General features: G+C 50.3%; 1 protein-coding gene across 1 annotated transcript in view; it reads right to left on the bottom strand.

Moving 5' to 3' along the window:
* AP1B1 (adaptor related protein complex 1 subunit beta 1) overlaps window positions 1–15867 on the bottom strand; it is a 108676-nt gene extending 92809 nt beyond the window's left edge. Inside the window, exons 1-4 of the mRNA XM_075319978.1 lie at window positions 15738–15867; window positions 9677–9738; window positions 9482–9587; window positions 509–644 (exon numbers count right to left, since the gene is read on the bottom strand). Of these exons, the coding sequence (XP_075176093.1) occupies window positions 509–644; window positions 9482–9587; window positions 9677–9713 (279 nt within the window). The 5' untranslated portion in view covers window positions 9714–9738; window positions 15738–15867. The remainder of the gene's footprint in view (window positions 1–508; window positions 645–9481; window positions 9588–9676; window positions 9739–15737) is intronic.
* Between the last annotated feature and the right edge of the window lie 1401 nt (window positions 15868–17268).

Genomic DNA, 17268 nt, shown 5'->3' with positions numbered 1-17268 from the left:
CAAGTTTTTGGCTTGTGACTGTAGCGTAAGTTACCATGGAATGGCCCATATGTAGCAGATGACGGTATTTACCAAGCATCTTACATGACCATTGTGAAAGAAATTAAATAGCATATAATTCTATATGAAAACTGCTTTGTAGTCCTCACATCATACTGTACATTTCCTTATTTTAAAGGGGATGTCCAACATTTGTTAAAAGTGGGCTCAAAGCATACAATGTTTCAAAATAATAAAATGCCACCAGCTAATTCCCGTGCCGATCCCTCTGGTGTTTGTGAATGACCTCTGCAGCCAATCACTGGCCTTAGCAGTCTTGTGTCAGCCATGCTACGGTCACCGCTGATGCCTGTCACTTCTGCGTGGTCAGAATGTCATCACTCCCGAACAGTTCACAGGTGAATGTTGTTATTCATTTCATGTATTTTTAGCTTTTTTGCTCAGATTTAACCCCTTTAACAGTCTGCAATAATAACATTCTCTGCTGCCTCTTCATGTCATCACCCACCTTAACAAACGTGTTTACAGCCATGATGGCCATGTCGGGCTGGCTCTTGGCGTAGTTCATCAGGTATAAGTACACCAGCTTCTTCAGTTCCAGGTTATCAGTCTGCATACAGTTCACCACATCCGGAAACAAGGCGCTGTCACAAATCGGAGATTTAGTTACAAGGTGACACACAATGCCATCCATTCACATGCCCGCTACTACTGGCAAAAGGGATTAACCCTTTAAGGACCATGACATTTTCTCATGTGTTTCTCTCTCCCCTTCTTTCAAGAGCTATAACTTTTATTTTTCCATCGATATAGCAATATGAGAGTTTGTTTTTTTGCAGAACAAGTTGTAGTTATAGTAATGTAATAAAAAATTGGAAAACATTTTCATGCAAAACTCTTTTTTTTTTCCATTTTTCTTTTTATACTGTTCATTTTGTGATAAAAATGATCTGGAGACGCGATCACCCAGATCAGTCCAATTACGGCGATGCTAAACTTACATCATTTTTTTGTGTTCAAGCAATGAAAGAAGGGAATTTTGTTTACTTACCGTAAATTCCTTTTCTTCTAGCTCCAATTGGGAGACCCAGACAATTGGGCGTATAGGCTATGCCTCCGGAGGCCGCACAAAGTATTACACTAAAAGTGTAAAGCCCCTCCCCTTCTGCGTATACACCCCCCGTGCTCCCACGGGCTCCTCAGTTTTGGTGCAAAAGCAAGAAGGAGGAAAAAAAATTATAAACTGGTTTAAAGTAAATTCAATCCGAAGGAATATCGGAGAACTGAAACCATTCAACATGAACAACATGTGTACACAAAAAAACAGGGGCGGGTGCTGGGTCTCCCAATTGGAGCTAGAAGAAAAGGAATTTACGGTAAGTAAACAAAATTCCCTTCTTCTTTGGCGCTCCATTGGGAGACCCAGACAATTGGGACGTCCAAAAGCAGTCCCTGGGTGGGTAAATAATACCTCATAATAGAGCCGTAACGGCTCCGTCCTACAGGTGGGCAACCGCCTCCTGAAGGACTCGCCTACCTAGGCTGGCATCCGCCGAAGCATAGGTATGCACCTGATAGTGTTTCGTGAAAGTGTGCAGGCTCGACCAGGTAGCCGCCTGACACACCTGTTGAGCCGTAGCCTGGTGCCTCAAAGCCCAGGACGCACCCACGGCTCTGGTAGAATGGGCCTTCAGCCCTAAGGGAACCGGAAGCCTAGCAGAACGGTAAGCCTCGAGAATTGGTTCCTTGATCCACCGAGCCAGGGTTGATTTGGAAGCCTGTGACCCTTTACGCTGGCTAGCGACAAGGACAAAGAGTGCATCCGAGCGGCGCAGGGGCGCCGTACGAGAAATGTAGAGTCTGAGTGCTCTCACCAGATCTAACAAGTGCAAATCCTTTTCACATTGGTGAATTGGATGAGGGCAAAAAGAGGGTAAGGAGATATCCTGATTGAGATGAAAAGGGAATACCACCTTAGGTAAAAATTCCGGAACCGGACGCAGAACCACCTTGTCCTGGTGAAACACCAGGAAAGGGGCTTTGCATGACAATGCTGCTAGCTCAGACACTCTCCGAAGTGAAGTGACTGCTACTAGGAAAACCACTTTCTGCGAAAGGCGTGTGAGAGAAATATCCCTTATTGGCTCGAACGGTGGTTTTTGAAGAACCATCAGCACCCTGTTCAGATCCCAGGGTTCCAACGGACGTTTGTAAGGAGGGACGATGTGACAAACCCCCTGCAGGAATGTACCTGTGGAATTCTGGCCAAGCGCTTCTGAAAAAAAAAAAAACACAGAGAGCGCAGAGACTTGTCCCTTAAGGGAGCCAAGCGACAAACCCTTTTCCAATCCGGACTGAAGAAAGGACAGAAAAGTGGGCAAGGCAAATGGCCAGGGAGAAGGACCCTGATCCGAGCACCATGACAGGAATATTTTCCACGTCCTGTGGTAGATCTTGGCGGACGTTGGTTTCCTAGCCTGTCTCATAGTGGCAATGACCTCTTGAGATAATCCTGAAGACGCTAAGATCCAGGACTCAATGGCTACACAGTCAGGTTGAGGGCCGCACAATTCAGATGGAAAAACGGCCCTTAGTGCCCACGGTTGGCCGACCGTGAGATGCCACCGATCCGGGTACCACGACCTCCTCGGCCAGTCTGGAGCGACGAGGATGGCGCGGCGGCAGTCGGTCCTGATCTTGCGTAACACTCTGGGCAACAGTGCCAGCGGAGGAAACACATAAGGGAGTTGAAACTGCGACCAATCCTGAACTAAGGCGTCTGCCGCCAGAGCTCTGTGATCGTGAGAACGTGCCATGAATGCCGTGACCTTGTTGTTGTGCCGGGACGCCATTAGGTCGACGTCCGGCATCCCCCAGCGGCAACAGATCTCCTGAAACACGTCCGGGTGAAGGGACCATTCCCCTGCGTCTATGCCCTGGCGACTGAGAAAATCTGCTTCCCAGTTTTCCACGCCCGGGATGTGAACTGCGGAGATGGTGGAGGCCGTGGCTTCCACCCACATCAAAATCCGCCGGACCTCCTGGAAGGCTTGCCGACTGCGTGTTCCTCATTGGTGGTTGATGTAAGCCACCGCTGTGGAATTGTCCGACTGAATTCGGATCTGCTTGCCTTCCAGCCACTGCTGGAACGCTTTTAGGGCTAGATACACTGCCCTGATCTCCAGAACATTGATCTGAAGTGAGGACTCTTGCCGAGTCCACGTACCCTGAGCCCTGTGGTGGAGAAAAACTGCTCCCCACCCTGACAGACTCGCGTCCGTCGTGACCACCACCCAGGATGGGGGTAGGAAGGATTTCCCCTTCGATAATGAAGTGGGATGAAGTCACCACCGAAGGGAAGCTTTGGTTGCCTGAGAGAGGGAGACGTTCCTGTCGAGGGACGTCTGCTTCCTGTCCCATTTGCGTAGGATGTCCCATTGAAGAGGACGTAGGTGAAACTGCGCGAACGGGACTGCCTCCATTGCTGCCACCATCTTCCCCAGGAAGTGCATGAGGCGCCTCAAGGGGTGTGATTGACCTTGAAGGAGAGATTGCACCCCCGTCTGCAGTGAGCGCTGCTTGTTCAGCGGAAGCTTCACTATCGCTGAGAGGGTATGAAACTCCATGCCAAGATATGCCAGCGATTGGGCCGGTGTCAGATTTGACTTTGGAAAATTGATGATCCACCCGAAACTCTGGAGAGTCTCCAGAGTCGCGGTGAGGCTGTGCTGGCATGCCTCTTGAGAGGGAGCCTTGACCAGCAGATCGTCTAAGTAAGGGATCACCGAGTGACCCTGAGAGTGGAGGACCGCAACTACTGCAGCCATGGCCTTGGTGAAAACCCGTGGGGCTGTCGCCAGGCCGAACGGCAGTGCCACGAACTGCAGGTGTTCGTCTCCTATGGCGAAGCGCAGGAAGCGCTGATGCTCTGGAGCAATCGGTACGTGGAGATAAGCATCTTTGATATCGATCGATGCAAGGAAATCTCCTTGGGACATTGAGGCGATGACGGAGCGGAGGGATTCCATCCGGAACCGCCTGGTCTTTACGTGTTTGTTGAGCAGTTTTAGGTCCAGGACAGGACGGAAAGACCCGTCCTTCTTTGGAACCACAAACCGGTTGGAGTAAAAACCGTGACCCTGTTGCTGAAGAGGAACAGGGACCACCACTACTTCTGTCTTCAGAGTGCCCAGCGCCTGCAGAAGAGCATCGGCTCGCTCGGGAGGCGGAGATGTTCTGAAAAATCGAGTCGGAGGACGAGAGCCGAACTCTATCCTGTAACCGTGAGACAGAATGTCTCTGACTTAGACCGCCATGGATCGGAGTTCCTCTGATCCTTCTGAGGCCTTTTGTACGAGGAGAATTGGGACCTGCCCGCACCCCGAAAGGACCGAAACCTCGACTGTCCCCTCCTCTGTTGGGGTAATTTTGGTTTGGCCTGGGGTAAGGATGTTTCCTTTCCCATGGATTGTTTGATGATTTCATCCAGCCTCTCACCAACCAAACGGTCGCCAGAAAATGGCAAACCGGTTAAGCACTTTTTGGAAGCCGAATCTGCCTTCCATTCCCGTAGCCACAAGGCTCTGCGTATTGCCACCGAATTGTCGGCTGCAACCGTCGTAGGCTCCCAGAGTCCAGGACAGCATTAATAGCGTAGGACGCAAATGCCGACGTTTGAGAGGTTATGGACGCCCCCTGCGGCGCAGACGTACGTGTGAGTGCGTCAATTTGCGCTTGACCCGCTGCAATAGCTTGGAGTGCCCATACGGCTGCGAATGCTGGAGCAAAAGACGCGCCGATAGCTTCATAGATGGATTTCAACCAGAGCTCCATCTGTCTGTCAGTGGCATCCTTGAGTGAAGCCCCATCTTCAACAGCAACTATGGATCTAGCCGCCAGTCTGGAGATTGGAGGATCCACCTTGGGACCCTGAGTCCCGCCCTTGACCACGTCCGGGGGGAAGGGATAACGTGTATCCTTAAGGCGTTTGGAAAAAACGCTTATCTGGACAAACTCGGTGTTTCTGGACTGTCTCTCTGAAGTCGGAGTGATCCAGAAACATACTCGTTGTACGCTTGGGGAACCTGAAACGGAATTTCTCCTGCTGAGAGGCTGACTCCTCCACTGGAGGAGCCGAGGGAGAAATATCCAACATTTGATGTATGGACGCGATAAGATCATTCACTATGGCGTCACCATCAGGAGTATCAAGGTTGAGAGCGGCCTCAGGATCCGAATCCTGATCAGCTACCTCCGCTTCATCATACAGAGAGTCCTCCTTCTGAGACCCTGAACAATGTGATGAGGTCGAGGGGATTTCCCAGCGAGCTCGCTTAGGCGGTCTGGGGCTGCGGTCCGTGTCAGAGACCTCACCCTGGGATCTATGAGACACCCCGGGGGAACATTGTTGTTCCAGCTGAGGGGAACCAGGGGGCAATGATTCCACAGTGCCCATGGTCTGAGATACCGGTCTGGACTGCAAAGCTTCTAGAATCTTAGCTATAGTTTCAGAAAGTCTGTCAGTAAAAACTGCAAATTCCGTCCCTGTCACCTGGACAGTGTTAGCTGGTGGTTCCCCCCTGGGCCCCCCTTAGCAGAGGCTCTGGCTGAGCAAGTGCCACAGGGGCCGAGCAGTGCACACAATGGGGGTCAGTGGAACCTGCCGGTAGCGAGGTCGTACATGCGGCGCAGGCAGCATAGTAAGCCTGTGTTTTGGCACCCCTGCCTCTTGTGGGTGCCATGCTGTTGTTTCCCCTGAGTAACACAATAGGGAATATAGCCAGAAATCCACCGTGCACCATACAGTGTAAAGTATAGCCTATAAACATATAATCTATAATTACACTTCTGCACAAGTGGGGCCAGCACCTCAGGTGCTGATTACCGCCCGCTTAAAGCGGTTGTGTGGCCATCAGCATCCCTGCCTGGGTCCCCCAGAGCTTGTCTCCCCTCTGCAGCGTCAGGGGAGCTGACAGGAATGGCTGCCAGCGTCCTGAGGAGAGGAGGGAGCCGTGGGCGTGACCCAGAAAGTGCGGGAACTGGTGCCCCCCTGTGCACAGTGAGGGGGGTGGAGTATGCAAAGCATGCTCCAGCCCTCAGTGCTGCCGTCCTGTACAGCGTCCCGCCCTTCACCTGACTGGCAGGGCTGGGGGCGGGAAGAAAAAGAGACTAGGCCGCAAAAGCCGGGGACTCGAGTTAAAAGCGCGGCCGCCGTATAAGCGCGGTCGGCGCGGAAGTCCCCGGCGCACTAACAGTCCCAGCCGCGCCGCAGTGATAACAATGGCAGCGGCGGTCAGCGCGGCAGTCCCCATACACTAACACACTCAGCGACGCTGCAGTGTGTAATGGCACAAACGCAGTAAGCGCCGCGGTCCCCGGTGTACTAGCACACCCAGCAATGCTGGAGTGTTGCTGTGCGCGGTCCCTACGGGGACACAGAGTACCTCAACGTAGCAGGGCCATGTCCCTGAACGATACTCGGCTCCTATCCAGCAGAGTCCTCAGGAGCTGTGGATGGAGCACGGTCTCATGTGCCTGGAGACCGATAGGATCCCACTTCACCCAGAGCCCTAAGGGGGATAGGGAAGGAAAACAGCATGTGGGCTCCAGCCTCCGTACCCGCAATGGATACCTCAACCTTAACAACACCGCCGACAAGAGTGGGGTGAGAAGGGAGCATGCTGGGGGCCCTGTTATGGGCCCTCTTTTCTTCCATCCGACATAGTCAGCAGCTGCTGCTGACTAAGCTGTGGAGCTATGCGTGCATGTCTGCCTCCTTCGCACAAAGCAAAAAAACTGAGGAGCCCGTGGGAGCACGGGGGGTGTATACGCAGAAGGGGAGGGGCTTTACACTTTTAGTGTAATACTTTGTGCGGCCTCCGGAGGCATAGCCTATACACCCAATTGTCTGGGTCTCCCAATGGAGCACCAAAGAAAACAAAATTCTGAGTTTTGGCAACAAAAATGTTTTATTTGCTTTGTGTCGTCATTTTCTGAGACCTGCAACTTTTTTTTTTTTTTCAATCCCTTTAATATATCGGAGTTGAGTGAGTGGTTGTTTTGCGCGTGGTGAGCTGACGTTTTTATCGATACCAATCTGAGGTATATGACATTGTGATTTCTTTTTGTTCAATTTTTCGAGGTACATGAGGGTAGCAAAACAGCGCAATTCTGGCAATTTGATTTTTTTCCTCTTTATGGTGTTTACTAAAGACTTTAATAAAAGGGAACCCATCACCAAATGTGCTGACTATAGCTGCGGCCACCACCAGTGGGCTCTTATATACAGTATTCTAACATGCTGTATATAAGAGCGCAGGCTGCTGTGTACAACGTAAAAATCACTTTATAATACTCACCTAAACGGTCGCTCCAGTGCAGACTGGTCGGATGTGTGTCTCCGTTCTCCGTTACCGGTGCCTTCTCTTTCGGCCATCTTTGTCCTCCTTCTTCTGAAGCCTGTGTGCATGACATGTCCTACGTCATCCACCGTGGCCAACACTGAAGTCTTGTACAGGTGCACTTTGATCTGCCCGGAGCAGGGCAGATGAAAGCATTGTAGTGTGCCTACTCGGGACCTCAATACTGACTAGTGTGCATGACGTGGGACATGTCATGCACCCAGGTTTCAGAAGAATAAGGACAAAGATGGCCGAAAGAGGAGGCACCGGTAACGGAGACACCAATCCAACCAATCTGTACCGCACCGTCCATTAGGTGAGTATTATAAAGTGATTTTTACGTTATACAGTACGGCCTGGGCTCTTATATACAGCATGTTAGAATGCTGTATATAAGAGCCCACTGGTGGTGGCCGCAGCTTATAGTTGTCAAATCTGGTGACAGGTTCCCTTTAATTCTATATTGTTATAGCTTTGAATTTCTTCTTTAAATATTTTAAAAGTTTTTCTTAGGCGACTTAAAGCGATGATATTTGATTGCTTATACTATATACTGCAATGCAACACTATTACAGTATATAGTGAAAATCTCAGTCTGTTATGGAGCTCAGCCTATGAATTACCTTCATAGAAGCACCAAGATGGCTTTTCCGACTACCTACATTAGGCCCCAGGCTGCCATAGTAGCGTATCAGGAACCAATCGTGTTTTGGGGGAAGAGGGGGTGGGAGGCGATGAAAGCACTGTGCGCGTTCCATTTAAATGCCACTGGTGGGTATTGACAGTGCTATCAATATAGTTAAAGGAAACCAACCAGCAGGTTTTTCCCACATAAAGTACAGGCAGAGGCATACTAGCGCTGAATAGAGAAAGAGGAGCTAGCATCACCTTAATCAGGTGCTCAGGAGAAAGCAAAGGTACGGTCAGCATACTAGCGCTGGATGCGGATTCAAATCCTACCTTCAGGTTAGAGATTGGAGCCTTGATTGCAGAAAAATCTTTCATCAAAGCTTCAGAAATGACGTTATTGGTGCCGTGGCTTGAGCATCGGAGCAGTACGATGTGGGTCGGGTCTTCTGGAATGCTTCCTCCTCCTGGCTTGCCTCCTTTACTTTATATAAATTTCAAACCACCTCCACTATTGCTGATGTTGATGGTGCACATGCATTGGTAGTGTGATGTTTAAAAAAATGAATCGGCGCATGTGTGTACTGCGATCTCCGGCGCCATTTTACTGAAGAGACTGTGGAAATAACTATGAGCAGTGGCACATGCGCTGATGAAAAATAAAATTCAATCTGTTCATGTGTCGCTGCTCATATTCGTCTCCACAGTGTCTTCAATAAAATGGTGCCGCAGATCACGGTATGTGCAGATTCTGGAGCCATTTTATTGGAGACAACATCACACTACCAATGTGCAGGGGGGCGCCAATATTAGCAACGGTGGCACAAAATTTAAATAAAAAACAGGAGGCAAGCCAGGAGGAGGAAGCGTTCCAGAGGACCCGACCCACATAGTACCGCTCCGATGCTCAAGCCACTGCACCAATGACGTCATTTCTGAAGCTTTGATAGAGGATTTCCTGAAATCAAGCCTCCAATCTAAACAAAAGGTAGGAATTGATTCTCCATCCTAGCACCAGTATGGCACTGCCTGTACTCTATATGTGAAGAACCTGTGTTGAGGAGAGCCCTGCTGGTCGGTTCTCTAACAATTGTTAGAGACAAGTGTCAGCAATGTATTATAATCAGCATAAGACGCTTGCATGGGGGGGGGGGGGGGTTCTGTTCTTGAGCCCCCTTCACACAAGCAGAAAACTTCTCAGGATGTTAATTCCCATCCTAATGTGAGAAGGGGTTAATTACTCTACAAACGTGACAATAAAATAAAAAAAACAATATTGGAAGAGCAAAATAACAGGATTGCAGATCACGGGGTTTTCTAAAAGAGCTGAACTAGCATTATATGATGACTGATAACTTCCGGGCACCAAAACAAGCCAAGTCAGCTAGTCAGTATGTGAAGGCTTTCCAGAATCAGCCATCGCCAATCACATCGCAACGTGCCAACCCGCTCACCTAACATCCTTCCCAACAGTCATGGAGGCAATGACTTTCTTCACAGCTTCCTTCTTCTTCTCCTTCTTGTCACTGTTCAGCTCTGCTTTTAGCTCAAAGATCTCACCTGTAGGTGTGAAATACAAGAATAGCTCTAGCACCGGTATGTAACAAGGCGGCGGGTGGCGAGAGGCCCCCGACATCTCCACCTCTTACCTTTCTTGGTGGTGGTGAAATACTTTGAGTCCGTCATATTTGCACAAGGATTTCACTCTTAGCTGTAAGGAGAAGAGAAATAGTAGGTCAGTGAGTGAGAAGAGAATATTTCCACAGGGCTATCAGCAAAGACTGCAGGAAGGAACGAGGATGGACCACCCCCTCCGACAGGAAAGGAGGCGAGGAGAAGGTCAGAGGGGAGGAATGAAGCAGCACCAAATCCCGGCTGGAGAATACAGGGACATGGGTTAATTGGCTTCCTATGATAGTAGTCTAATTACATGTATGTCCGACTTACGGAAATGAGATTGTGAGCCCCACTAGGGACACGGACTGATGTGATTACAATGATGTGAGCACCGAGCTGCAGAATAGATTACACAGAGCACGGGCTCTCTATCCTAACAGTATAATGGCATTCCACCTCCAAGTCACAGGTAGAGGTAATAAAGTAAGGAGATCCCAGATCCGACAGACTGATCCCTACATAGCGGAGTATTAAAGGGGCCGAGCGGCAGCACACTAAGCCTCAGGACTATAAGGAGCCGAACGCTCCAGAAACGCATCAGTGGCTTTTATTGTTCTAGGCTGATATGGGTGTTTGGAGGAATTTTAACATGTACCAATAGAGACGACATGTCCGTGAAGCTGGATTTACCCTACGGTACTAAGCCTCAATGCCCCGTACATATGCAATCTGGTGCCATGTTTCCCCACACAGGGAGAGACGTATTACAGTGAAACCTGCCACTGAACAGATGTGCCCAACTACCAGCAGGGGCATGATACATTGAGGACTGTAGCATGGGGCTAGTACAGATGGCAAAGGCTCCCCCATATACCTCCTACCACAGTACCAGCAATCCACAAACCCCCACCTGTAACCATGCACAGCCTCCATGTATCACAGGCAATAGGGACATGCACCTTCCTGGTCTGCCGGTCTCGGATGACGGCTATCAGGGGGTGCACTGCTGCCATACTCTGGGGCACACTGGCTCGATGAGATCTTATATATTCAGTGCTGCAAGACTAACCCCACAATGCGCCCTGGTATATACTTATCAGTACATTACACCAAAATGGTATACATGGACAAGTGGCTGGACCTGTCCTACAGGTTTTCCTCCTAGGTGCAGCATTTTAGAGCCTTGTCAGAGTAGGACACCATCCACTACTTGACAACCCCTTCTCATTCCTCATATTTTCCCCAGTTAAAATAAAAAAAAACACCTTATATTCACACCTGGTGCTGGTGCCATTCCAGCGCTGTCAGCACTCGCAGTGCCGGGACTCACGTGAGGTAGCACTACTATGCTTGGTACACGCAGTTGGATGATCGGATGGGCACGACTTGAGTACCCGAGTATAATGGAAGTCAATGGGGGACTTGAGCATTTTTTAAAAAGGTTTCCAAGAAAAATGCTCCAGTCCCTAATTGACTTCCATTATACTCAGATGATTGAATGGCGCCCATCAGACATCAGCAGACTGTGACCAGCTGCACATCAGTCACCAGTGTGCAACTAAATGCAGTGGTCAGTGACTGGCTGCAGTGGTGACACAGGTGTGACTGACCTCAGTGGTCACCTTTCCATACAGTACAACACAGTGCAGCAATATAACCAGAAAGGAATTGAAAAGATGATGTACTCATTTTTGTTTTCTACAATACTATTTGTTCATTTTAATAAGAAAATATATTGGAAGGCAGTGTTCACACGTACATTTTACTACCGTGGGGTGGTTTTTTCTGGGGCATTTCCTATGCAGAAGATATATTGAATTTAACTATTCCAGAAAAGTGGATGTGAGATAATGAAAACTCATGGCTACTGTGCTTGAAACACATCATGGACTTTTGTATTTTTGGTGTTTTTTCTCTATGGGGAGCTTGAAAAAGACATGAAAATCAGCTGCATTTTATAAGTGCAGAATAAAAGATTTTTTTTGTACTAATAAATAAAAAAACCAACAACTCAAAAACCCTGCTTCAACTTTGCACCAAAAACATCAAATACAAGGAAAAAAAGGCAACAAAAAAATGCAATGGGAGAATATTGAGGTTTTTGGTGCAAGTGCACACAGAAAGCATGCAAGTAAGAATCAGACAACACAACATTCACGATACATGTGAACAAGGCCTATGGTGTATGGGGAGCTTTCAATAAATCATCTGGTCCATTAATATAGACGACTGCTTACACAGCCTGGAAACTGGAGATCAAAAAGTGATCATGCCCTTTAAATAAACGAAAAGTGCAGATTTGATGCCACGTGTCTGACAGGTCAGTGATCACACTCCATGTCTGTGCTCTGTCACTAGAAAGTCTACAGTAATGTATAAGCCGGGTCACAAGATACAGGGAAGACGTGGGCACAGCACCACTGCCTCACCAGGGACGTCTAGAGCAAGCACGTACTAATGAATGGAAGAGCGATACCAGGGCAAGCACAGAGCAGCCACGAGCCAAGACTGGCATAGCTAACTCACAGCCAAAGGAAAGGAAACTATGGCCACGAGTTATCATTTGTGTTTTTACTTAAAGGGAACCTGTCAGGTCCAATATGCACCCATAACTACGAGCAGTTCTGGGTGCATATTGCTAATTCCTGCCTAACTGTCCCTGTATACACTAGCGTAGAGAAAGGGATCTTTAGAAAAAGTATTTGTAAAGATCTTTCATCATATGCTAATGAGCGAGGGGACTAGTCACAAGGGTGTGATTTCCCTTGGCTAGTCGGCCCCTTAGCATGTTAGTACGCCCCTGTGGAGATGTACTAAGAGGTGAGCACAAATTAAAGACTTCAAGAAAGGCGCAAGCAGGATAATGACTTGGGTACAAACAAAAAACCCACAGAAAAATCAGGCACAAGGATGACATAGGGTGGGGGAGAGGGTTTTAAGAAAGTTTATTTTCAGGCACTGGCCTCTTAAAGGGTTATACCTATTAGTGCCCTTCACAGCGGAGATGGGAATGGTGACCAGAATCAGGGCTAGAAAAATAGCTGAGCGCAGTTGCTCTATCTTATTTCCTTAAAGGGTTTGTCCACAAGACAGGTGATAAGTTGTTGATCGGTGGGGTCAGACTACTGGGACTAGAACAGGGCACTATTATACTCATTATGGAACGGGCCGGCAGGGCACATGCTCTACCGCTGTTCCATTCTTTCCCTATGGGGCTGCTGAGCGCTGTGCTCTGCTTTTTTGGCACCCCATAGAGAAAAAAATGCAGTGGCGGTGAGGGGTCCAACCTACTACTCCATTCAATAACATGGATGAAAATGTTCCATTCTGCTGATCGGAGGAAGATCCAGTGGGGGGGGGCACCCAGTGATCAGCAAGATCGGAGCAGGGCCTAGCGGGGGGGCACCCAGTGATCAGCAAGATCGGAGCAGGGCCTAGCGGGGGGGCACCCAGTGATCAGCAAGATCGGAGAAGGGCCTAGCGGGGGGGCACCCAGTGATCAGCAAGATCGGAGAAGGGCCTAGCGGGGGGGCACCCAGTGATCAGCAAGATCGGAGAAGGGCCTAGCGGGGGGGCACCCAGTGATCAGCAAGATCGGAGAAGGGCCTAGCGGGGGGGCACCCAGTGATCAGCAAGATCGGAGAAGGGCCTAGCGGGGGGGCACCCAGTGATCAGCAAGATCGGAGAAGGGCCTAGCGGGGGGCACCCAGTGATCAGCAAGATCGGAGAAGGGCCTAGCGGGGGGGCACCCAGTGATCAGCAAGATCGGAGAAGGGCCTAGCGGGGGGGCACCCAGTGATCAGCAAGATCGGAGAAGGGCCTAGCGGGGGGGGGGAACCCAGTGATCAGCAAGATCGGAGCAGGGCCTAGCGGGGGGGGGGGGCACGCAGTGATCAGCAAGATCGGAGCAGGGCCTAGCGGGGGGGCACCCAGTGATCAGCAAGATCGGAGCAGCGCCTAGCGGGGTGGCATCCAGTGATCAGCAAGATCGGAGCAAGGCCTAGCGGGGGGGCACCCAATGATCAGCAAGATCGGAGCAAGGCCTAGCGGGGGGGCACCCAGTGATCAGCAAGATCGGAGCAGGGCCTAGCGGGGGGCACCCAGTGATCAGCAAGATCGGAGCAGGGCCTAGCGGGGGGCACCCAGTGATCAGCAAGATCGGAGCAGGGCCTAGCGGGGGGCACCCAGTGATCAGCAAGATCGGAGCAGGGCCTAGCGGGGGGCACCCAGTGATCAATAAGATCGGAGCAGGGCCTAGCGGGGGGGCACCCAGTGATCAGCAAGTTGTCACCTGTCCTGAGGATAGGAGCGGACTTGTTTTCACCAGACAACCCCTTTAACTCCCATAAAAAAAAAAGGAAGTTGCACTCCAAAAGGTACAAGTGATATGGTACCTGGTAGCTCCAGAGGAATTTGTTTGTGAACCCCATGGGCCTGAGCTGAGGCATTATATTCTATGTATGGGGATATGTTGGAGCTACAGTAAAAATAAAAATGAATGAAAAGTGGAAGGAATTCTAATATTTCCAACCCCTGGATACTAAAGCTGGGCTCACATCATTAGCATATCGATTTCTGTTATAGGGGGGAAATAAGTTTATGCAAACTGAGCCCAGAAGACCCCTGTGACTATGATAGGGTCCATTACGTTTGTCATGTGTCTTCCTCTTAAAAAGAAGCTGTGATGTGGCCTCAAGTGTGAGAGTGCAGCTTAAATGAAGGAAAGCAAATGTATCCTACAGACTGCCACCAAATGAAAGGGATTATGTGGCCCCACTATTTCACCACTGAGAGACTGCAGCAGAGTGGGCACTATGAAAACCCTGAGCGTGCAAGAGGGAGAGTATGGGGGAATTATTACTGGAGAATGCAGTGTCCCCCATAGGAAGAAAAAGTGGTGTGTGGGGGCCATGTATCACTGCTGGTTACAGACCCCCGGTAATAAAGCCCCCACTCCTAGACCGACCAAGATCACAGACCCCCCTGTGTCAGTTTCCTGCATCACAGAAACCCCCACAGTCATACAGACCCACGGTCACAGTTTCCTCTGTCACAGAGCCCCACTCATAGACCACAGTCACAAACCCCACCGACACTGAGCCACCGTGTCACACAGACCTCCCCGTCACAGACCCCCCCCCGTCATAGACAGATTCCGTCACACAGACCCCCATGTCACAGTTTCCTCTGTCACAGAGCCCCACTCATAGACCACAGTCACAAACCCCACCGTCACTGAGCCACTGTGTCACACAGACCTCCCCGTCACAGACCCCCCCCGTCATAGACCGATTCCGTCACACAGACCCCCATGTCACAGTTTCCTCTGGCACAAACCCCCACTCATAGACCATGGTCACAGACCCACATCACGTCACAGACCCCCCCCACTCATACACCATGCCACACAGACCCCCCTCATAGACCGACTATGTGTCACACTGACCCCCCATGTCAGTCTCCTCCATCACAGACCCCGTCATCACTAAGCCACCGTGTCACACTGACCCCCCATGTCACAGTCTCCCCCGTCACAGACCCACACCCCACCCTCACTGAGCCACCGTGTCACACAGACCTCCCCGTCACAGACCCCCACTCATAGACCATGTCACACAGATCCCCTCGATCAGTCTCCTCCGTCACAGACCCCCACTCATAGACCACAGTCACAGACCCCGCTGTCACTGAGTCACCGTGTCACACAGACCTCCCCGATTCGTGATGGGGTTCACGAGGTGTCAGTCACTTTGACAGATGCTGCATAAGCCCCATTCCCATGAAATCTGTCAGGATGCCGCAGCACACCAACACAGGTGACAGGTGACCCGACCCTACAGAGCGCTATACAGATGGCCGCCAGCACTCTCCCTGCACACAGGGGGACTGCAGCCGCTCTGCACTACAACTCCCAGCATGTAGACATGGGGAGACAGTCACAGCCGGGGTGCCCGGGGCAGGCAGTCAGTGCACCCCACATCCCCCGCTCGGAGCTGTCATTAACCTCTTCTCCCCCGGAAGCTCTGCCCCTGTCAGTCGTCAGCTTGTCGCCCCCTTCCGGCCGCACGGTATACGGATGGCGGAGAGTCTGACCTGTGTGAAGGACGCGGTGACCGGTCCTGGGCTGTAGGCTACTTAGATGTCAGGCGTATGCGGATCTTCCTCCTCCTCCCGGCAGATCAACGTAAAGATGGCCGTCACCTGATCCCGGAAGTGACGACAGGAGGGACATCCGGTATCCACGTCTAGGAGCTGCAGTTCCTATGGAAACCTGGAAACAGAGGCAAAGATGACGGGTCACGTCTAGAATGGAGTGGTTCCTGTGATGCCCTCCATACAGCAACTCCAATGTAGACAGTTCCGTGCTGAGGGGGCGAAAATGGAGATGACGGCAGGAGCTGCTCATAGACTCTCCATTCTAGTCTCCTCACTACAGAATGGCTGGAGCAGGGGGCAATTCATTATCTGGAAGGGCCACGGGAGACCGTGACTGGTGTGGAGGCCGAACCAATAGGCTGAAACTATCCTGCTCAATATTAACCCCTTCACCACCTGAGACGTACCGGGACATCCTTTTTGGCTGGGACTTACCAACCTTACCGGAATGTCCTGGCAATCACGTGGGCACAGAGTTGTGCCTGTGCAGTGGCTGCCGGAAGCTCACATGATAACCCAATGTAACGAATGCCAATCATATGTGATATGCCCAGAGCTGTATCTAATACCGATCATGTGTGATACCCCCCAGAGCCATGTATCTAATACCGATCATGTGTAATACCCTCCAGAGCCATGTATCCAATGCTGATCATGTGTAATACCCCCCAGAGCCATGTATCCAATGCTGATCATGTGTAATACCCCCCAGAGCCATGTATCCAATGCTGATCATGTGTAATACCCCCCAGAGCCATGTATCCAATGCTGATCATGTGTAATACCCTCCAGAGCCATGTATCCAATGCTGATCATGTGTGATACCCCCCCAGAGCCATGTATCCAATGCTGATCATGTGTAATACCCCCCAGAGCCATGTATCCAATGCTGATCATGTGTAATACCCTCCAGAGCCATGTATCCAATGCTGATCATGTGTAATACCCCCCAGAGCCATGTATCCAATGCTGATCATGTGTAATACCCCCCAGAGCCATGTATCCAATGCTGATCATGTGTAATACCCTCCAGAGCCATGTATCCAATGCTGATCATGTGTAATACCCCCCAGAGCCATGTATCCAATGCTGATCATGTGTAATACCCCCCAGAGCCATGTATCCAATGCTGATCATGTGTAATACCCCCCAGAGCCATGTATCCAATGCTGATCATGTGTAATACCCCCCAGAGCCATGTATCCAATGCTGATCATGTGTAATACCCTCCAGAGCCATGTATCCAATGCTGATCATGTGTAATACCCCCCAGAGCCATGTATCCAATGCTGATCATGTGTAATACCCCCCAGAGCCATGTATCCAATGCTGATCTTGTGTGATACCCCCCAGAGCCACGTATCCAATGCTAATCATGTGTGATACCCCCCAGAGCTGTGTATCTAATGCCGATCATGTGTGATACCCCTTAAGAGCCATGTATCTAGTGACCACCATGTGTGATACC

Source organism: Anomaloglossus baeobatrachus, chromosome 1, assembly GCF_048569485.1.
Source record: "Anomaloglossus baeobatrachus isolate aAnoBae1 chromosome 1, aAnoBae1.hap1, whole genome shotgun sequence".
Classification (NCBI taxonomy): Eukaryota; Metazoa; Chordata; class Amphibia; order Anura; family Aromobatidae; genus Anomaloglossus; species Anomaloglossus baeobatrachus.
Note: the sequence above shows the minus strand (reverse complement) of the source record. Positions and strands in the feature narration are given on the sequence as shown.